Raw genomic sequence first — 22,897 nt, 5'->3', positions numbered from 1 at the left:
TGTTCCTAGGTGACACATGGTGGAACATTTTTTTACTTTTTAAAAGCCGGCTCATTTGCCGAGCCGATGCGCTGTGGTTAGTTCATCGCCTCTCAGGCTTTGCAGACCTCTCCTCCAACTGGGGGGCAGGACTGAGCATGCTTGTCAATTACAAACAAATTTAAGGGGGCTAAGTGGTGTGTGCAGGTGTGATTGCATAAGTGCCAAAGCGATAGGAAGTATCTGTGTAGAAACAGTGACAAAAAAAACAAAACTACAGAAACAAGTCATAGTTGGTTGTATATCCAATCATTGAAATTTTACGTTAAATTTGCAAAGTTCCATCTGTTTGTTTGGATTTTGTCCCGCGGTGAAATTGTGCACAGAGAAGTTCTACTTCAATGTTTACACAATGTTATTTCGATCCATTTTATTTGCACATATATGGTGAAATCGATGGTTTTGTCCAGACCACAAGTTCAGCTCCCAGTGAAAGTTCGAGCCACGTCGCTCATGCTCGTTGTGCCTGACCTCTTGTGGTCAGACTTTCGTAACAGACTGGCTCCTTCAGAGATAGAACAATGCCCGAGTGACAACGTTAAGGAGGCGTGGTAACAGACACTGAAGCGCCAGAGCTTTAACAGGAGCAATTTCCCGCTTCCCCTCTGCAGCAGGCTCTCGGTTTACATCTGAGAAAGTCTCCGCTTCTCTTCTGAGATACTGATCAGCTCATACCGGCTCTTCCTAAATCCACCAAAACAAAAGTAGAAAAGAGGGTATAGCTCAGTCCCATATTTCTGTATTTCTTGATAAGACTGAATTGTGCTGCTGTGTTCTGTGAGATCAGGGGCAGGTGGAGGGATTTACCTGTTCGTGCACAAGGGAGGAGTTTGGATCGGGGGAGGTTATAAGTTCTGGGTGTGTCCAGCCCAAATCCCTTTGATTGAGACCATGCTGCCACCAGTAGGTTTGTTTGAATTCATTTGGTAATTGTTTGAAAGAGAACAATTTTCTATCCTTTTGTATCACATCTCCTTACAATTTAATGCATGTGTTTAATATCTTACTAGTTCCTAATAGCTCCAACATTTGGTGATGATTGATGACGCCTACTTCTGAGTGAGCCCCTTCATCTGTTAAGTCATTTTTGGTTTGCGATTCTGTATTTACATTGTTTTTCATGAATAGGATCGTAATGACGGCCTCAGATTGTGGATGCATGGATTATGTACACTAAGACAGTTTATATACATTATATTTAGTAAAGGTATGCATAGAAATATATTGATTTGTCTATTCATCACACAGAAAAACCACCCACCAACTCAATAAATGGTCAAATTACATGCAGGACAGATCTTCCATACATTACTGTATGAACAGCTGAAACATTGAAACATTATGGTAATCTGTGCATCGGAGTCTCAAATTAAATTAAGATAAAAGACAAACTCAGAGGACACCGAGACGAGTTATCTACTTTTAAGGGTGAGGAATTGGTGCACAAATGGGTTTTACGAATTCTCCATCAAAAGTTATTATCAATTCTAGATTCTGTTGAAGGTCAAAGTCTGATACTTGTTATTCAAGAGTGGAACAGGTGTGGCTATCAGACAGCAACAACCAGATGATACAAATAAATTGTGCAAAAAGCCATTTGTGAAATATTTGAAGACGTTGAATGATGGAATTTTTTAGTAATTAATTTAAAGGGAAATTAAATTCTATATTGACTTTTTATTCCTACATGCCCCTTTTCTACAGCCCAGAAGGAATACAAATAACTCCCATTAATCTTAAATGTTTTTCTCTCCAAAAATAAGAAGGATGAAACAGCATTTAATAATGAGTTGACTGATTATGTCACTAATTATTGTTTTATGTTTTGTTTCAGGCCAACGAGATTGCTATTGTTTTCATATCGCGCACGCTGGGTTTCCCAAGGAATTGGAGAAAGTTCATCAGGAGCAGTGGGGGAGGGGTCTCCACCAGCGTCAATATAGTTTACTGCACACTCTCTGCTGCAGCTCAAACTCGCAACAGGTAAATCAAATTCTTCCATAAAACACAAGATATCAACAGCACTAGACTGTCCGAGTTGCTATAATTGTATTTTGACTTTGTTCTTGTCCAGATATGGCCGCTGCCAGCAGTCTACTGTCAGAGGAGAGGTTCCTGTGTTCGGTCTGTCTGGACGTGTTTACTCAGCCAGTTTCGATACCGTGGGGACACGACTTCTGCAGTGCACGTATCCACAAGTATTGGGACAGCAGCGACACTTGCCAGTGTCCGTCGTGCAAAAGGACATTTTCCACAAGGCCTGAACTCCGAGTCAACACCATCATGTCCGAGTTGGCCGACGAGCTCAAGAAGTTAATCAATGCCAAGTCGGTGGAGTCGGAAAACGAGAAAAGGGCCACCGAGCAGGTGTTCACTGGCTTGATCCGCTCCGTCCGGAGAAGCCAGGCCGAGCTTGTCGAGGTGATCAAGGCGAGGCACAGACCAACAAAGCAACAAGCGGAAGGTTTTCTCAAAGAACTAAGGACGGAAATCGCTGAGCGTGAAAGCAGGAGCAGTCGGCTGGAACAGCTGTCACAGTCTGAGGACCACTATGGTTTTCTCCAGAGCTTACCCACCTTTTGCTCACCTTCCAACGAGGACCGCACCGACACCGACGCTCACGGTGACCTGTCTATTGAGGCGGCGCGAGGAACCGTGACTCTGCTGCGACGGAAGTTTGGGGAAATCATGGAGGACATTCCTGAAATCAAAAGGAAAAGCATGAGAGGGCATGCTGTCGACCTGACCCTTGACCCCGACACGGCGTACTGCTCGCTTGTCATAAGCCGAGACGGAAAACAAGTTGCAAACGAATGCACATTCCCGGAATTTGTCCAGAGGTGTTGGCAACGGAGGGATTCACGACAGGGAAGTTTTACTATGAGATGCAGGTGAAAGGAAAGACTGGTTGGACTGTCGGAGTGGTCAGGGAGTCAGGTGATAGGAAGGGAGACGTGGGGCTGTCGGTTGCAAAGGGATTTTGGACCTTAGGGGTTGGATGAGCGCAGATATAGTGCGTCTATAAAAGCAAGCGCTCCAATCCCACTGAAAGAGAAGCTCCAGACGGTGGGCATCTTTGTGAACTATAATCAGGGAGAGGTCTCTTTCTATAACGTGGATTCTAAATCGCGTGTCTGTTATTTCACTGGCTGCAATTTCATTGAGAAAATGTACCCATACTTCTGCCCTCAGTTGAGCGAAAATGGAAGAAACTCTGCCCCTCTCATCATAATGCCCGGGCCGGCTCCAACAGACTAGTTTTCCTTTTGCTCCTTAGTCTCATTTTACTGAATGTCTGTGCTTAAAGTAGGAACAGCAACTGCTAAATGTTAAATGGACTAAAACCTTTTTTTTTGCAATATGTGAATGTATTGTCAGATCAATGCAAACATTAGTGTGATGCTGTTCTGTTTTCTTTCTCAATAATGTATTCTCTCGCCATCACGTCCCTCGCGTCCTTTAGGATAAGATGTGCCTTGAGAGGGTCTGTATCATCACATGATAATGACAATCCTGACATGATTTCTAGTCGTCTATTGTGACTTTATCCTATGTGGTATAATAGTGCCTGCACACAATAGGCATTTCATTCCAAGGCCACCACTCAGATCGCAGCTTCAGTGTTTCGCACCACGACCAATAAATGTTGGAAGGTATTAAAGTACGTCTGAGGAATTTGTCTAGGGGAGTCCTGGCTCCTTCTCTAAAATTTTGATACAGTGAATTGAAAAGAGTTGGTTCTCACGTCTTTATCAGGGTATCGGCTTCATCGATCGATAGTGGTCTGCCCACTTCTTTCACTCCTGACTCCTGCCTCCACACACTGTGTGTGTGTGTGTGTGTGTGTGTGTGTGTGTGTGTGTGTGTGTGTGTGTGTGTGTGTGTGTGTGTGTGTGTGTGTGTGTGTGTGTGTGTGTGTGTGTGTGTGTGTGTGTGTGTGTGTGTGTGTGTGTGTGTGTGTGTGTGTGTGTGTGAGAGAGACATGGAGTATGCACACATTATCCTTGAGAGCGATGCGTGGGCCGATGTTCTTAAGCACCGCCGATGGAGCTCGTCCATAACTGTGACTTGTTTTGTCTTTCATTAACGGGCCACGGGCCCATTTTTATTTTGGTGACAAATCCTGTCATGTTTTTGTTTCAAAAGTGATAAAACTACTACTGAATCATTTGATACAGTATGATATAATGAAAGCAGACAGGCATCAGTGGTACTATAAACTATACTATCTACTCTTTTCTATTTTGATGTGATAAACCAAAACACCATCAATTTTCCTATTATTGTGAATGGATGACAGTGTTTTCCTTAATATCTTTTATTTCTTGTATACGTCTTGTGCTGGTGTACATGTATTGGTAATAGTATATTGTCAAAAATATGACCTTCAACGTAGCATATACTATAGCTTTCTGCAGCAATATGACATTGCTACTGTATGAGAGGCAAACTGATTGAACTCCTCTTACAGTAAAAAAAAAAAAAATGTCTTCGACACTCATAGGTTTTTTTGGTCGTCCTGCTAATTCTAGAAAACCGGGTCCTCCATTCTGATAGGCTGAATGCACTAACGTCACTAGCTACTGTACAAGCCAAGATGTGCACACCTGTGATTGCGTCAAAATCCATTTCATAATAATAAAAAATATAGCTGCAGAACCTGCAAATGTCATATCCTATACTTCGTAAAGCTGGAATTCAATTAAGCATATTACGCGTTGAATAAAATTAATGTCATAGTTATTATTATTTTATTTTTGTATTCACCTATGTTATATAAGCAAGCGGCAGAGAAGCTCACCGGGCTGCTGTTCCTGAAAGTGGTGTGAGGAGGCGGATGGAGTCTGTGGAGAGCAGAGATTTTTTTTTAAAGATTAATTCCATGTCATCCGAGAGGCTCGTGTGTAACGGTGTAGTGCGCAATCACAGGTTGAACCAACCCTTTTTTCTTTTTTCTTTTTTACTTTATCTCCGCATCTGGATTGCGCACGGGGGCTTTGGCACTGCGCGCACCAGGAGCAGAGGGATTGTGCCGGGAGCTGCCAAGTGTTTCCAAGCGGTGAAGTAGACCAGCAGAAAGGATTTTCTGCTGTGGAGTTTTATTTCTAGCGCGCAACTGGTTGCATTGTTTTGTTTTCTTTGTCTTCTTCTTCTTTTCCTTGGATAGCTTTAGCGCACGGATTCGAAACGCGGTTCGGTGCCTTGCTCATGGACACACCGACTCCTCACCGGGGGGTCCGACCCGCGCTGCCCTGCTGCCCTGCAGCCCTCTGAAACAAGCCGTGGCACATCCACAGGAATGGATTTCTGCACGTTTCACCTCGCGCATTCACCGATTTGGCAACTTTTGTAATTTGACGACGCTGTGACAGCGCGCGCCTCCAGCGCGCATCTCTCGCCATGACTTTCATATGCACATGCATTTGAGCCAAACATAACGTTGGTTCAGTTCCATTGTTTTTTGTTTTTTGAAACACGTTTTTTTTTTTTCTGTTGAGGCTTCTGAACCTCCCTGTGCACTTAACGAGGAGTTGTGGCGTAAGTCTCGCCGGCTCTCATGGGACTGGGGCACTCGTCGCGTTGTTTGCTGCTCCGACGGAAGATGGCGGAGGCGGACGGCTCCGAGGTAGGGGAGCTTGCGGTGCCCTGCGCCCGGTTGACACGCGGCACCGGGCCGCTGCCAGTTTCTTGTTGTTCTTTTCATGGCAACACATTTGACTCGAACACGGTGTGTGTCTTTGCGACGTATATCAGGGTGTCAGCCGCGTGCTTGCAGGGAACCGGTGCCGCACCGACGTGGCGTGCGCGCACAGGGGAAAAGTGCACACGCCACGTCGGCGTCCTGCAGATGTTTAGATGGCAGACTCGTGCGCGTGCAGTGATGGCGATAACGCGCGGTGCAGATGTGCAGTAATGTCAAACGAGCGGTATCGGATGCGTGGACGCATTGAACGCGGCCACATCCGCTGTCCTTGGTGCTGAAACGGAACCGGCATCTTGTGCCGGTTATGTCACCACCATAGCGAGCCCCCCATTAAAGCTGTATGCTTGTATGGATTTTTTTTCCATTTATTGCTTATTACGTGGTCCTCCTTTCACTTGCATTCATGTTTGTCTCTATAATAACATGAATGTAACACTTGCAGTTCTGTGTGTGACATCTTCCACGAAACACAGTCCTTGATATATTTTTTTTCAGATTCGTTTTTCTGATACTAAACTGTCACCTTTACTTCACCCCTTCCTCCTACAGAGGCAGCAGCCTGTCACTTCCCCCCTCTCCCAGTCCGCCCAGCCCTCGCCGCTGCCAAAACCAGTGCCCGCGGCCCACCATGTGCCCTGCGCGCCCCGCACGCCTCATGGAGCAGCCCCGTCCACCTGTCCCGGCAGGGGCAAGATTGCCAAGTTCCTCAGCCCGGAGGACATGACGTCACGGGACTACTACTTTGACTCTTATGCCCACTTTGGCATCCACGAGGTAGGCGGCGCAGGCCGACGAGCGGCGGCTCGGTGCGGTTAGAGGGAAACCGACGACACCAGATGCTCCCTGGTCTGTTTAACCCGATGCTTCTTTACTCTGCCAGGGAGCTTCGTCGCTGTTCCTCTGTCTCTCTGTCAGCACGATATGTAAAAAAACAAAAAAAAACAAAAACAAACTTAATCTGATTTCACACCAACAGATTTCCATGAGCTTTGATTTTGGTAGTGATCCAAATCTTCTCTTTTGGCACAGATGATCATTTTTACCCATAGCTGAGAAACTTTGGCGGTTCACTGGATCAGTTGGTGGAGTGATACTACGCAAGCCAAGTTTATGCCCCAAAGAAAAATAGCAAAAACAATCATCAAAAAACAGCCCATGAAGACTTGTCGGTCCTCCGCTGTCAATAGCACAAAAACCTCATCTAATTATTTCTCCAGATTTGAATATTTCTGCCTACAACAAGTGTCTTTTGGCGTATTCACTACTGACTAACACTATAGGCATACATGCACTGCAGTGGTTTTCGCCGCTCTCCATGAATTAAACCAATCAGTGCCAGTCATCTGTGTTGAACTGCTAAACGGAATCTTAGAGCTCCACCCTTCCTATATGACCTTGATCTGCAGACAAAGGGAGGTTGAGGAAAAGTTTGGGGGAAATATACTGTATAGACCTTTTTAAGGAGGGTCCATATTTAGCATGTGGGTCAGGTTCTGTGTCCGCTCGCGGACAAAGGGAGCTGCCCTGATTAGACGAGCGCGGAGCAGGAAGGAAGTGAAAGTGGGATGAAGTGTGAATGGGCCCTGGGAGATGGATATCAGGCGATTTCCCCAAAGGCTTTGTGTTGTACTCCTGTCTATTTCAAGAAGCTCCGCCACTGTCGCAGGGGCCTTTGGCCTAAATGCTGCCTTTTTCCACACCCATTATACATGAAACATGTGTTCACATGCTGAGGGAACTAATAATATAACAGTTCCTATAATAATATATTCTAATTAGCATTGTTCATTATTGAGCATTTCTTTTATGAATGGCAATTTTCAGGTCAGGTCGTTCATGATGTATCGCAGCTATGACATCTCGGGTTGGCCTTGTCAATTTGACCAGGAGATGCTGAAGGACGAGGTGCGGACGCTGACCTACCGGAACGCGATGTACCACAACAAGCACGTGTTCAAGGACAAGATTGTCCTGGACGTCGGCAGTGGAACGGGGATCCTCTCCATGTTTGCGGCCAACGCCGGCGCCAAACACGTGTACGGGGTGAGAATGGACAGATGCGGCCTGTGACGCTCCTCTGTAAATCGTCTGTCTGTCTCAGCTTTTCGAAGGAGATCTCTATGAGAGAGAAAAGACTGCGCGCACCCTTTCCGCTGTCCAAATGAAATATGCTATCTGGCTTGACTGTCATATTTCTTTGGGCTTTTTCCTTCCCCATACTACGTGGTAATCTCTCTCAGACAATCTTACACACAGAGGCAATAAGAAGCCTCTGGCTCCCCTTAGAGCAGGGCTGCAAGTCACGGCTTATACATTACCCGCCGTGTCTCCCACAGTTATGTATGATTCATATACTGTATTAGAGTTATGGACGGGAGAGCAAAAGTGATTTATCATTCTTCTGCAGTGGCCAGGGACATGGGTGTTTAGATGGGTTATCAGAGTTTGATTAAATTCCTCCTTCCCCCGACGCCCAAAAGGTGAATCTCATGTATACAGGGGAGGGAATATGGCAGATAGCACGGTGCTCATGCACAAGGAAACCGTTTTGTTTTCTCCTCTGCCTACAGATAGAATGTTCAAGTATATCCGAGTATTCAGAGAAGATAATCAAGTCCAATCACCTGCACAATGGTAAGTTTAAGCGATTTTCCCAGAATTACAAAATGTCTTATATCCGTCCGTCTGAGCGCGGAGCAGTGCGATGACACGTGCATCAGACGTAGCGTGGAAAATCTGCATATTTCCATCATTACCGTCACGGCCCGACATCATCGGTCACAGTTCTGATGGTTAACTGGCAGCTCGTCTCTGATGTCAAATAGCCACAATCCCCGCCATCAATCAGAAATCCCTCAGTGGGGCTGATTGCCACCCTGAACTTCACAGATGGAAGCCTGGCAACAGATGATTGGGTTTTAAAACCTGCACATATGAAATGAGATTTAGATTTTTTTGTTTTGTTTTACATTTTCATTTCAGGCGTTCTGCCGACGATCTCGGTAACAACACACACAAGAATGAAACATAAAGTGCCGGCTATCATGCGCAGACCATTGTTTATACAATAATAGCTGTGTATAATAACCATCCACCATGTTTCCAAGCACATTAGATGCAATATGAATTATTTGCGAGGAATAAACGAGTGGCTGTTTAATGTATGGACGCCACACAGAGACATTTTTGTGGGCTTAATATTACTAAATAAGAACAAAAATAAATTTTCCCTAAATAATAAAGTAATTGAATGGGTGTAACCTTCAGTTGCCTGAAAACAGTTTCAGAAAGAAGCAATCATAGATAATATGCAATAATGCGGATTGCACATTTTTCCTCTCAACGCTTAAAGTTTATCATTTGCTTTGCAATCTCTTACTATATTTTCAAATATATGTAGTAGTTCCACATATTCTACACAATTACAGTAAAATATACAGTTTAACTCTGATTTATTATAAATATTTGAGTTCTACAGCACGTAGGGTGTTTTTTGTCTTTTTTCCGAATCTCCATATCAGGGGTCAAATGGGCCATGAATGGAAAACAAGACAAATGTCAAGTGAGTGCAAGTGAATGCATGAAACCTTGAGGCTTGAGAGCAGTTATTAATATTCATTCACATCAGTCCCAGGGCACAAAAACACTGTTACCTGACGATAGGGTCGCTGTCCGTCGATTTTGCCTTGAAGCTGCCGTGAAAGTAACTTTGTCGCCCGCTGTGTCCCGGCTCCCCACACCACAGTCATCACCATCTTCAAGGGCAAGGTGGAGGAGGTGGAGCTTCCCGTGCAGAAGGTGGACATCATCATCTCGGAGTGGATGGGCTACTGCCTCTTCTACGAGTCCATGCTCAACACCGTCATCTTCGCCCGGGACAAATGGCTGGTACGGGGGGATTGAGAAGAGGGTTTACTGTACGCTTTGTGTGCACGTGTCTGCTTGGCCAGATGCTGAGGTCATGCATGAGTGATCAGGTTCCTGAGCGGCCCTGCAGGCGTGGAACCCACCACGCGTGGTCTTGTGTCGCAAAGCCAGGTGTGCGAACAATAAAGACGACGGACGGGCCTTTTGTGGCGCGTCCACTGACAGGCGACGCTTTTTCTCTCCGCAGAAACCCGGAGGCCTGATGTTCCCCGACAGGGCCGCTCTGTACGTCGTCGCCATCGAAGACCGGCAGTACAAGGACTTCAAGATTCACTGTGAGTGGTTTTTTTACGGTACATCTGCCAGCTGTTTATACTTTCATACTTTTTGTCCAAAGTCATTTTCTTCTCGTGTCTCTGTCTCGCTCTATTTCCCCTCTTAGCTGCGCATAACTAATGACCGCTGTGCACCCATCCATCCCTCCTCCCATTTGCAATACCGCTGGGTCGCTGGAGCCGCTCCCGGCCGACGTTGGGCGCCGGCCAACAGACAACCCTTCGCGCTCGCATTCGAACCTACGGGCGGATTAAAGTCGCCAATTATCGTAACCTGCATGTTTTTGGATTGCGGAAACCACCTATGCGAACCCCACACAAGGTTCTATTTAAGCTGTAACTGATAGATGTATTAACTGATATTTGGATCAGTTGATATCGCTACGACTTGTGCGCATGTCACTTTATCACTCTGTGAAGTTGAAAACAGCAGACAGGGACCAAATAAGCACTTATGTCGACATGTGTCTGTCCGCCTGACGACTATACGACCAATATTGAGTCCTCTCTCTGTTTTGCTCTCCAAAAAAACTGTCTAACCATTGATGAAGCCGTTAGTTCCAACAAAGAAAAACCCCAGGCTTTGAGAAAGAAGCAGCAAAAGTGCGAGGTGAGTTTCCTCCACTGTGCATTTCTTTGCTCTTGACTCGCTCCATGTGTTCAAGTAGCTCCCGCAGCGGAAGGGGGGGGGGGGGGGGCGCGCTTAGTCTCGCAATCAAAGTGCCGACATTAAAACGTGCGCAGACTTGGAATCTGGGTCAATAACTTTTTCTTTCTACTGCACAGGTGGAAGTCTCCCATTCTAAAGGTGCACGCTTCCACAACGAATCCCAAAAGAATTCAGCCTTGCACCCGAAAACCCCGCGTTGCGCTCTTTATTTTTAGTCTCTCTGTGCGTCGGCGGCATATTCCACCTTGTCATCGCACAGGCGTTAGTGTTGGGCCTCCTGGAAGAGCAAGGTGGCGTGGTGGGACAGAGGGAACGGGGGAGGGAAGGCTTGCTCGTCGTGTTTTCAGCCCAAATTCTATCAAAAAAAAAAAATGTTTAAAAAAAATGGCTGCCAGACATGGAGGAGGTGGAGGAGGAAGAGGAGGAGGAGGCCGGAGTCTATTTTCAGTGAGGCTTGTCTTTTTCCACATCGGGGCCCGGATAGACAGAAAGACAGCATGAGAGCGAGACTGTTCTTCCTGGCAGGAGTTAAGTGCTCTGTTTGAATTTTTCTCTGCTGACAGCTTGGCAGGAACAGGGAGAGCCAAAAAAAAAAAAAAAAAAAAAGCACACACACACACACACACACACACACACACACACACACACACACACACACACACACACACACACACACACACACACACACACACACACACACACACACACACACACACACACACACATACTGTGTCCATGTGGACTCGCATAGTTCAGATGCTGTGGTTTTTGTGTGTGTGTGTGTGTGTGTGTGTGTGTGTGTGTGTGTGTGTGTGTGCGGCGCACAGGGTGGGAGAACGTGTACGGCTTCGACATGAGTTGCATTCGCAACGTCGCCATCAAAGAGCCGCTGGTGGACGTGGTGGATTCCAAGCAGCTGGTGACCAACGCCTGCCTGCTGAAGGTCAGTCTCAACGTGCACGTGTGAACATTTGTCCTTCAATGCCGTATCGTTTCATACATTGGAAAAAAAACAACTACGGTGTACTGTACAGTCCTTGAGGCAATCTTTGGCGCTCTGCCACATGAACTCGTCGCCGGTAGTGGTTAGCACCTTCGCCTCACAGCAAGAAGGTTCTGGGTTCGAATCCCGGTTCAACCAGGGCCTTTCTGTGTGGAGTTTGCATGTTCTCCCCGTGTACGGACGGGTTCTCTCCGGGTTCTCCGGCTTCCTCCCACACTCCAAAGACATGCAGAATGGGGTTAGGTTCATTGGAGACTCTAAATTGACCGTAGGTGTGAATGTGAGAGTGAATGATTGTCCGTATCTGTATGTGGCCCTGTGATAGGCTGGCGACCTGTCCAGGGTGAACCCCGCCTCCCCGCCCAATGTTAGCTGGGATTGGCTCCAGCGACCCCCCGCGACCCTTAAATGGATAAAGCGGTAGACGATGGATGGATGGATGGATAATAATAAATTCATTTATAGAGCACTTTCCATTGCTAAAAGCAATCTCAAAGTGCTACAGAGTAGAAACCAGATAAAAGAAGGTTTAAAAAGAAAAGAAAACATCGGTGGAAGACAAAGTCAAAAGATTGAGGGGAATGCTCAATAGATGTTTCTGGGGAGCTGTAAGGGTCCGCGGCTCTGTTTCCATGCTTGAAGGAACAACAGTGGCTCGTCTCTTATCTCACGAATGAACAGAGGATAAGAGCATTGAGGGAGGTGATGGCTTTTCTTATTTATTTTTTTTCATTATTTGCCGCCTCTATCTTTACTTTTCTTTGCACTGATTTTCCTCTTTCGCTGTTCATTCTCACTGCTCTGGTCACATTAGCCCCTTTTCTATATTAGCCATGCAATATCATCTTCATTTCGCTCTCTTCTTTTTTGTCCTTTTCTTTTTCGCCTCATTTCTCAGACCTACCGTCCGTGTTCTGTCACGCAGACACTGTCGGCCGTCACTGGTCTGAGCGAATAGGGAAGTCTCCCTCGCGTGGCATGTCGCACGAGAGCAGTCGTCAAACGTCTGAGCTCTCCATCACTCGGATGAGCAGCGAAAAAGGAAGGTTCCTCTCGCTCGCGCGGAGGGAGGTTACTCGTCAGTGACACGCCAATCTGAAAATGAACCCCCACTGCCTGCATCTCTGTCACACGCAGGGCTTACTCGCCCCTTCCCCCTGCTGTCGGCCTCCTCACCCCGTCTTCATTCGAACTGCCACTCACTCCTGTCATGCTAAAATTACAAAGTCGCTCTGAGGGAATTTTTTTCTCTCTCTCTCTCCTCCCCACAATTTGCTGTGTATGATACTGGCCTGGTATCACTGGAAAGGACAGAGGTGTTAGATTGGAATTTGTGATGCCGGCGCCACATGGCCGAGCGAGCCCCGGCACCAATAGGCCGGGGCAAAACGAACAGGTTGTGGTGCAGAGGGATTATCATCCACACACACACACACACACACACACACACACACACACACACACACACACACACACACACACACACACACACACACACACACACACACACACACACACACACACACACACACACACACACACACACACACACACACACACACACACACTCACTCACTCACTCACTCACTCACTCACTCACTCACTCACTCACTCACTCACTCACTCACTCACTCACTCACTCACTCACTCACTCACTCACTCACTCACTCACTCACTCACACACCTGCTCCTCTCCTATGTTGCACCCAATGTGATGCTTGGCTGGCAAGAAAATGGGACACTCAAATTTGTGCACATATTTATAAGGCAGCACTCGATATAGACACAAGTGCACACACACACACACACACACACACGCACACACACGCACATATAACATCCCTCCCTTGTAGACTGGAAGGAGGACGCCCACACAGCATGTGTACTGTGAGCAGGCTTCATTTGCCAGCCCCATGATTCAACCTGTGCGCTTTCACACACACACACACACACACACACACACACACACACACACACACACACACGCACGCACACGCACACGATACTCATGTTGAATAATCAAGACGGGTTGCCATGTGCCGTTATTCCCAAAAAAAATCCTGAAAAGTATAGAGAACTCTTTGCATTTTCTTCCCAGGAAGTGGACATCTACACTGTGAAGCCGGAGGACCTGGCCTTCACGTCAGCCTTCTGTCTGCAGATCCAGCGCAATGATTATGTCCACGCCCTGGTCACGTATTTCAACATCGAGTTCACCAAGTGTCACAAGAAGACGGGATTTTCCACCGGTGAGGCGAGATCACAGAGTCATAGCTTTGTGATACACACACTGTTGTCACTATGTCGACCTTAAAGGTTCAGTCCACTTAAATGATGTAAAAAAAAAAGAAGAACAGACCCCAACTAGTTGTACATAGCCATGGAATGACTCCCATTTTGAAATATCTGACTGCGGTGGCCAGTGCAGCAACACCATCAAGGACGACAAAAGAGCGAGAGGAGCGGTCTCTAGAAATCGCTCGCTGCCCCTTTAAAAAACGGGGGAAAGCTCCTGCACTTCAGCATCCCGGCTCTCGGCTACACTCTGCCGGTGTCACGCGAGCCGCAGCCGCACAGAGGCACTCCCGGTAACCCTGCCGTTGAAGGTGCCTATATCAGAGAGAGTAGCTGAGCTGTTGTGCAAGCGTGTGTTAACACATTCATGCATCCAGCGCTTACATAATACTGTGTCGAGGAGGTTCTATGTTTGGCCGAGTCTGTTATGGGCCTGGGGCTGAGCATCACTGAAGGAGTTCTCTGCTCGGCGTGTTGCCCACTGGGTGAGAACACTTCAGCCGCTTTTCGCTGTTAAATTTCTTTCCGTAGTAACGAGCTGGGGCCGTTTAGTCGGAGCTGTTTTGTAGATCTTTGCAGATCTCTCCTTCCTACCTCTGTCCTCCTTTTCCTCTCCGCTTTACCCCGTTCACCCTCTCTCCTCTCTTTTTTTTTATCCCCGCCCTTTCACGTCGCTCTCCTTCTCCCTCCCACTATTTCCATCCAACCCTTAGCTCCAGATGCTCCCAACACACACTGGAAGCAGACGGTGTTTTACTTGGAGGACTACTTAACTGTCAAGAAGGGAGAGGAGATCTTTGGCAGCATTGCCGTCCGGCCCAATGAGAAGAATGTGGTAAGAGTCTTCAAACATTGGCACAAAATCTAAAGTGCAAACACCACAATGTAACCAGAAGGGCGCCTACCTGGGCGCAGCGCCCAATCTCGTTATTCTATTAAAAGTCAAATTACTCATAATGCAAAAGTGGGCCCTGATGGTATTATTATTTTATACATTATGTTATGAGATTATTATTGGGGAGACATTAATCTGTAAATAGCATTTTTACTGTTACTGTGGGTTGACCTGGGGCTGATTCTAACCTTTTTTTTTAATAAAGGAACAAATCCACTGCTCATTTAGTATCAGGCTTGACTGAGGGAAAAAAAACTTATTGTTTGATCTTTTGTAAAGCGTGACCTGGAGTTCACCCTCGAGCTGGACTTTAAAGGACAACTATGCGAGGCCGCAATTTCCCACGACTATAAAATGCGTTAGTGACAACGACGACGACGGCGGCGACGACGACAGCGGTGCTCTGGTGCGGACCTTCCCTCCGCCCCTCAGGACACACCTACACGAGGGGGGAGGGCACAGGCTCTCCGACGAAAAAAACAACCCCCAGTTGGCCAGCGAGGGTGACACGACGACGCATCTGATTGGATGCCGTTGTGCCAGCCCCTTCGTGATGTCATCAGTAGAGGCAAGTATCTATCAGCAATAGCGCCATCGCCAACTTGAACCAACTGTATCGACCCGGGCACACCGTTGAATGTAACCTCCTACATGAACTTGATTCTTGTTGTCTCCCTCTCTTACTAGTTTCTGGGATTTTAAATCATTATGAGTGTAAAAAAATTAATAATAATAATGCGTTGTGCAGCTACTTGAAAAGTATTGATCTGTGTGATGTTTGAGGGGTTACAGCACAGACATTTACTGTTTTTTTCTCAAGCGTTTAGTTAAGATTTATCATTTATGCACTGCATAATTGTTTTGAAGGTACAGTAATTGATTGTTTTATCTAATTTATTTGCATGCAGGTTTTTTTTCTTCCCTTTATTAACCGCAGAAAGATGAAATGTAACTGATGTTTTTCTTTAATTGAGAACATCTGTACCAGAAGAAAAGAGAACAATGCCTCAGAGCAGAAACCAACACAGATGCAATATGTTATGAAACAATTTGTTTTGGAGACAAGAGTATGAAGAATATGAACAAAGAACGTCGTTATGATGAATAAAGTGTCAAAGAATCAAGTCAGATTTTTCAATTTTTTTGATCCGATTGATTTTGGATGTTCATTTAAAACAATTTCAGTGTATTTCACTTGTAGTTTCATATTTACTACATATCATACTACACCAGAGACATATTGAGAAAATGTAGACTTCAGAGCTAAAATTCACTGATGAAAACCCTGTAGTGTATTTATGATTTTTTGTCACCTGGGTGAAATAAATATATCACAGAACACCTTTTTACCTTTAATCTTTTAGACGGCACTACGGTGATTTGGCAACAAATTATTATTTACACGTAATGGTGCAGCACCTTGTATTCAGATGCAGATGAGCTCATCCTCATCCTCTGAGCTCGACAGCAGTTTTTTCTTTTCCACACGGGCAACATCAGCACCAGCTCCTTCATGTCGGCTTCTGCGTGCACTGCATTTCTGGGCCAAAATGAAGACTGGATTCAAATCTATGCCGAGGTTCTTGCACAAGGCCAATACTGATTTCCTTCAAATAATGCAAAAAGTCCAATGTCCAGAAGTGATCAAAAGTTTTCCTTGTTGGACAGTGCATCTTCACTTGCAACAGGCTTTCTTCTTTATGGGCTGAGCAGTGAGGATGATGGTTTTGTCTCTCACCCTGTCCTCCTGCTCCATCAACACTCTGAGCGAAGACACAGGGCGACAGGAAGAGAGGACACTGAGTGAGCCGACGGCGTTGCCACCACAGAGCAATTTCCTTGTAAGTACAAATGACCATCTATCCCTCAGTATCTTTTTATCGTGCATGTGCGTCTGTATGTTGTTCCTTTCTTGCATCATGCTCTGACTTTGTGATCTTACCTGGCCAGGCGCGTCAGGGACTCCGTCACATTCTTTCCTGTGTAGGCACTGACCTCGAAGAACATCACCTTGTTTTCCTGCACACGACAAGTAGTCAGAGACTTCCGGAATCAACAACTGAAGCAATATCAGAAAGTGTCGCTGTTGCTTTTCTTATATAAATGCCAAAGAACCAGTTCCATTTCACTTGACATGAGAGTGTGAAAGCAGAAAGCCAGGAAAACACCTAAAAATCACTGTCGGTCAAACATCCGTGACATTTCAATTAAACTCACATGAGCCAGCTGCTCGGCATCTTTAAATGACACCTCCCTCTCTCCGTCCATGTCCATTTTGTTGCCTAGAAGGAGGACAGGGATCCCTTCTCCCGCAGCTTCCTAAAAACAACATGTCCAATGAAGCAGAGGTCTATATATCCTGACTTTTATTCTGCAGCGGGTGGGTCGAGCTCCACCCAAAAAAGAGAGAGAAATATGAATCTATGTTGGAATAATGGATAATTAAAATGCTTGTGGTCATAGATAAAAGAGCACGAATAACAGATATTCAGCTGTAAATATTAAAAAAAATGTACAGTAAATGAAAAAGTGTCATTCACAAATAAACCACTGTAACCTCACTATAAACTCTTCTCGTGAAAAACTGAGTTGCAGAGGACCACTCGGGTCAAAGGTCAGACCTGGACATTGACGAGCCAGGGCTGCACGGCCTTGAAGCTCTCCTCCACGGTGACGTCGTACATCACCACCACGCCGTCTGCTTTGCGAAAGAACTGCTTGGTGATGCTGCGGTACCTGCGTCGGCGACGGGGTTCGGATGTGAGCACACGGACTTAGTGTGCACAGGTATTAGTGCACGTACTTTGAGTGCACCGGAATACCACTACAGTAGTATTGTACAGAAAAGACATTTAAAAAAAAATGTGTAGCAAAAAACTCTTTTCAGTCCATTAAGTTTACTTCATCATAGTATATAGAAATCCCCTTAACATGTACTTACTCAAATAAGTAAAAATACTACTGCAATACTTCTCAAAGTAGTACTACTAATTATTATACTGAATAATAATGAAGATTTTGAGGTACTGCCATAAAATATTTGAGGACATTTTATTATTCCACCTTTATTTCTTTGGGAATGAACCAATTGGCAGACAAAAATGAAACAATGTCAAATGAAATCAATAATTATTCTGTGATTTAGTCTTTATTTCCTTTGGCTTCAGTTGTTCTGTACCTAAACATCAAAAAGAAACTCACCTCTCTTGACCCGCTGTGTCCCACAGCTGCATGGCTATCTGCATATTGTCCAGGGTTAGTGTCTTCACACTGTAGTCGACACCTACATAACATGCAACAGCCAGGATTAATCAATAACTTCTTACTTGTTTTAGTGTCATTGCTTGAATGATAGAACATGCAGCAAAATTTTTCACATTCAACTTAATATATTTGATTTGGAAAAAAATGTTTTAACAGAGCAATGGAGACAATAATAGCGACTCGGAGGGGGCCTCGGCGAGGTGCGATACTGACTGGGCCTGCGTTCAGATGGGAGCAGTTGAACACAAGTGGAGATAACAAGGCTCGAGTGAGGATTTGGAAAGATGAAAGCGAGGAGAAAAAATTCCTCAGAAGTGACATAATCTGCACGGTACAATGTGTGCCAGGGCTCTCAGACAGGCAGCGTGGCTTCACAAGCCCTTTCACGTGACGCTACGTCGCCCTCTTCCCCTTTTAGCACACACACACACACACACAAACACACACAAACACACACACACAAACACACACACATATACACACACACACGCACGCACGCACGCACGCACACACGCACACACGCCACTCAGATTTGTTCAAAAAAACAAACATCCACACCGCAATATTATAACGATGTCTTTCTTCTCACCCACAGTAGCAGTGGTGGCAGCGTGGAAACGGCCCTCACAGAAGGAGCGCAGCAGGGATGTCTTGCCCACGCTGGAGTTGCCAACCAAGACGACCTTAAAGAGGCGGTCGGGGACAAACAGTGCAGCTTCTCTCGTCTTCTGGTGATGGTCAAACACAGGCCGGGGGAGAAGGACAGAGGCAGATCAAATATAAATGAATTGCGATTTCTCCGTTCACCTAAATTCAAGACATTTTTTGTGTCACTTTAAAGTGGAAATAGACAACTGTTTGGCTTGATCTTGTCATTATGATGCTTAAAAACTGATTGCACGTTATAATGGGAATATAAAAAGCAACACCATTTGCGCTTATATTGGTCAACTAAAAGCCTCATGCTTTCATCATGTTATCCTCTTCGCGGAAAAAATTGGGACTCGATTTAAGGCACAATCAAAGGAGTTGCGTCTGCCGTTGCTTAACCAAAACAGGGAAGTGAATAGCGTTCTCCAGGGAACCTAAATGGTAGGCGGTGAAAGAGCAGAATTGACCAAAACAACTGAACCTCGCAAGAGAAAGAGAATCCCATTGACGGAGGAACAAAATGACAGCGACCAAACAGTATTACCACCTGGAACCACCACTAGGGGGCGCGAAATGTTATTTGCTGACTCTTTAAAGCACCCTGGCTGTGTGTGCACGTACTTGTTGCGTCTCCTTGCCGACGGGTTGCCCTCTAGCAGACGTGGGCGTTTTTTTTGCTTGGCCGAGGCGGGATCTCCCCGCCGGAGAAGCGTCTGTCGCCAGTGGCACGTGACCGGATTCAGTGTCGCTCTGCGCCGCGTCTTCCGCCGCCACGTCCTCGTCCTCGTCCTCATCTTCCTCCTCGCTGAGCTGGTGCAGTAAGGGCTGGGGGCCGCCCAGGAGCAGGTGGGCCAGGTGGTCCTCCTCGATGGAGATGACTCGACGGAGGGGCCACCCATCCGGAGGGGCGTCCAACACCTCCTCCTCCACCTCCGACTTCGTCCCAGTTTCCACCTTCTTCCCTCTTTCTCTGTCTTTCCTCGGCACCCTCCGAGCTGCAGCCGTCTTGCTGGGCGCCCGTTTGGCCCTTGTCTTCACATCGTGGACTTTGGGCGGAGCAGAGTTGGCGTAGCCGTTGGCGAAGCCAGAGGTCTTCTTGGCGGCAGGGCGTTGTTGACATGCGGGGGCACTAACAGTGGTGGTGGTGGAGGGGGAGGAGGTAGTGGTGCTGGTCGTGTTGGTATCATCCTCACTACAGGAGGAGGAAGCAACAAACACGATTTGAAGGTGCTCTATAGGCAGGGCCTCCAGAGACTGGAAGGACCCATCCACCAAGAGTGGGGCTCTTTGGAAACAGAGGAGAAGCAGAGGATAGACTGGATCAGTTCACTTGAGATGAAAATCTGGAGGCCAAAGTGCTCAAATGTATCTGAATTTAGTGCCATTCAAATTAGAAAAATGTTAATTAAGTTGATTTCTGGAAGTGTGTAGAATCAGATATCCTCTGTTTTCCCTCCTTGATCCATGATTTTCACGTCACACCGAAGAGGAAATTCCTCTCGGACACACAGGAAACGATCTGACGGGAGTGATTTGTGTTGATGGAGAGTCGGGATGATAAATGAATCACCTTTTTGTCGGCTGGCTGGTGTCATCAAACATGTTGGCGAGGCCCGCTCTCTGCTTCTGCTTCTTTCTGAGCGACGTCCGAGGCTTGTCCAAACAAAAGGGGACGTGTTACACAGATATTAAAGGTGATGCAAAAATAAAAAAAAACCACATCCACCATAGCATCCACTTACTACACCGCTGCATATGTCTCGCTCGTCCTTCAAATGTTTGTTCATCTCTCTGAAATTAAAGAGAGGAGAGGAAAGTTGGAATCTTAACGGACCAGCTGAGACTTTGAAATCATTTGTGAAGTTTGCCAATTAGGGACTGAGCCAGAAGCCAAAAAGAGGATTTAAACTAAATTACAACCCCGGTTTTGAAAAGAGCTACCTGAGGAGGTCAAGCTGCTTCATGAGACTTTGCTTTTCTCTCTGCAGGCCCTCAGTTACTCTGTACATTTCCCTGAAACAACACAGAATCACACACAAACGCTCAATCCTCAGTCAAAGTACAGGTGTGTGTTTGTAGTGTTTCACAGAGTAGTCACGTCTATTAGGGTTTGATTTAAAGTTTAACGCTCGTTTTAGGGTAAAGGTAAAGCCTGAGTAAGGATTAAGGCATTTCTCAGACACAGCCAGGAATTAAGTGCAGTGAGGAAACTCTCTGCGACGAGCGTCTCAGCGGACAATACTCAGATGTGTGTAGCGAGTGTGTGGTGGACCCACATCTCCTTCTCCCGGTGCAGCCGGGCGGCCTGCTCCTGCAGCATGGCCAGCTGCTCCTGGGCCAGCGACAGGTCCTGGCTGGTGCTGTCCAGCGCTCGGGACAGCTCGTCGTTGGTCATCTTCAGCTTGACGTTCTCCACGCGGCTCTCCTGCTTCTCGCTGTTCAGCTCGCGGCACTGGAGCTCCAACTGGAGAGCGGCGAAAAAAACGTGCGCAGGACTGAAAGAGCACTAATGCTGCGCGGGCGTCAGGCGGAGAGGGAACAGTTTAAATCCCCTCCCCACAACACATGATGTGCGAGGGGAAAAGATCCATGCCACAATAGCACCTTTTGATAGCTGCACACAATCTGACTTTATGAGAATCATGGTGACTCTGTTTACTAATTTTTTTCCCCATTTTTGTTGTATGGTTAATCTGTTTTTAATATTTCCTTTGCTGCTGTAACAAGGCAAAGGAACAAGGATTATCGTATAGTAACATATCATGTCATATCGTATCGATCCTTTCTTTTCTTTCCTTTTTATAGTAATGGATCTTTCTTATCTTTTACTTTTTGGGTAATAGTATAAAATACAGATTAAATCAATTATAAATTAAATTATTATTTTTTGCATTGTCAACTGACACCAGGAGGCAAGTAACACTGGGGAATAAAACAACACAGTAATAAAACTGTGAAATACAGTAACAACAATAACAATACAATAATAAATAAATTATATAGGAAAATGCATGCAGGTGTACTAGAATTAATACGTGTTGTTTTCTGTTTTTTTTAAGAAATGTTATGAGAAGTGATTAAAAGATGATCCTGACAGAATCAGTGATATCCTTGCATGGTTGTTGTTGTTGTTGTAGTTTAACCTGCGTCCCGACGTGTTGTACACGTCCACTCACCCCTTTCTGCTTCTGGAAAAGCTGCTCCAGCTCTTTCTCCTTTGAAAACAGTTGGTGCTCCAGGTCCTGGCTGCGCAGCTGAAGACGCTCAGAGTCCTGCAGGGCCCCCGGGACGAGAAAAAAGGATAAACAGCGTCACGTGACCGGCGGTGGAAACCTCGCCGACATTTTGCAAACGATTGATTTTGAGCACTTGTACCTTTAGTACTAGTCTGTCTTTCTCATTTTTGATCTGTGCCTCCATCTCTTCGTACAAATGACGGATCTCGCTGTCGTGTGTCGCAGCCTTCCTGCAAAATAGGGACATCAACAGATATCAGGGATGTATGGTAAAGTCATAAATATGATGGTAAACTGGTGACGGACAAACAGCGTGGCATAATATCCATAACATCTAGGAACAGCATGGTATTGTTGTCTGGGCTGAGCTAATGCTCTGTAGCTGTAATTACATGTAAATACTTTCACACACACACACACACCCACACACACACACACACCCACACACTCTGAGCTTAATTTTTCAAAAGAATACTGGGTGGTATTTACATTCCCTCTGACAATTCTTAAGACCCAAATCAGCCAATTAGTAAAGTCTAGATGAATAACAGGCTGTGACACGGTACCACGCAGTGCCATGGGAAAACCATCATATGCATGTTTTACACTGCGTTAACACATTGTGTGTACACACACACACACACACACACACACACACACACACACACACACACACACACACACACACACACACACACACACACACACACACACACACACACACACACACACACACACACACACACACACACACACACACAGACAGCAGTTTGACATGATCTGTCAAGAGAGTTCTTCTGCGTATTATGGGAGTAGAGGACACGTAACACTTGTCGCTGCTTTTCATCAGACAAAATATTATTATTCATGGGTTTCCACAGCAACAGGAGGTGGTGGGACTTCAGAGCGTGCCTCCCAGATTATTGGTCATTTGACAC

The 22,897-nt window shown here is 46.0% G+C and overlaps 2 protein-coding genes and 1 pseudogene across 10 annotated transcripts in view; 2 read left to right on the top strand and 1 right to left on the bottom strand.

Annotated features, from left to right (window-relative positions):
* The first annotated feature begins 1,878 nt into the window (after positions 1-1,878).
* Positions 1,879-3,748, top strand: LOC118282898 (annotated as a pseudogene).
* Positions 3,749-4,836: 1,088 nt separating this feature from the next.
* LOC118282875 (protein arginine N-methyltransferase 8-B-like) lies at positions 4,837-15,932 on the top strand. 5 transcript variants are annotated; one of them, XM_035604402.2, is made up of 10 exons: positions 4,844-5,098; positions 6,293-6,517; positions 7,568-7,786; positions 8,314-8,377; positions 9,489-9,631; positions 9,858-9,945; positions 11,443-11,558; positions 13,717-13,867; positions 14,627-14,748; positions 15,088-15,932. In XM_035604402.2, the coding sequence occupies exons 1-10, from the start codon at positions 4,877-4,879 to the stop codon at positions 15,169-15,171; spliced, it is 1,434 nt and encodes a 477-aa protein (XP_035460295.1). In that variant the 5' UTR covers positions 4,844-4,876; the 3' UTR covers positions 15,172-15,932. The 5 variants fall into 5 exon arrangements, with proteins under 5 accessions (XP_035460332.1, XP_035460295.1, XP_035460303.1 ...); XM_035604410.2 differs by having other exon boundaries at positions 4,846-5,098; positions 7,631-7,786; XM_035604419.2 differs by having other exon boundaries at positions 4,847-5,665.
* cracr2ab (calcium release activated channel regulator 2Ab) overlaps positions 15,756-22,897 on the bottom strand; it is a 10,708-nt gene continuing 3,566 nt past the window's right edge. For 2 of the 5 annotated variants that reach the window (XM_035604276.2, XM_035604285.2), the window contains exons 6-18: positions 22,099-22,189; positions 21,900-21,995; positions 21,000-21,187; positions 20,665-20,736; positions 20,466-20,514; positions 20,294-20,376; positions 19,345-20,008; positions 18,662-18,800; positions 18,010-18,091; positions 17,430-17,544; positions 17,026-17,127; positions 16,751-16,827; positions 15,756-16,571 (exon numbers count right to left, since the gene is read on the bottom strand). In XM_035604276.2, the coding sequence (XP_035460169.2) occupies positions 16,484-16,571; positions 16,751-16,827; positions 17,026-17,127; positions 17,430-17,544; positions 18,010-18,091; positions 18,662-18,800; positions 19,345-20,008; positions 20,294-20,376; positions 20,466-20,514; positions 20,665-20,736; positions 21,000-21,187; positions 21,900-21,995; positions 22,099-22,189 (1,846 nt within the window). In that variant the 3' untranslated portion in view covers positions 15,756-16,483. Of the gene's footprint in view, positions 16,572-16,750; positions 16,828-17,025; positions 17,128-17,429; positions 17,545-18,009; positions 18,092-18,661; positions 18,801-19,344; positions 20,009-20,293; positions 20,377-20,465; positions 20,515-20,664; positions 20,737-20,999; positions 21,188-21,899; positions 21,996-22,098; positions 22,190-22,897 lie in introns of those variants that run through there. The other 3 variants (XM_035604293.2, XM_035604302.2, XR_004784350.2) reach the window with 3 other exon arrangements.

This window comes from Scophthalmus maximus, chromosome 12, assembly GCF_022379125.1.
Source record: "Scophthalmus maximus strain ysfricsl-2021 chromosome 12, ASM2237912v1, whole genome shotgun sequence".
NCBI classification, from domain to species: domain Eukaryota; kingdom Metazoa; phylum Chordata; class Actinopteri; order Pleuronectiformes; family Scophthalmidae; genus Scophthalmus; species Scophthalmus maximus.
Note: the sequence above shows the minus strand (reverse complement) of the source record. Positions and strands in the feature narration are given on the sequence as shown.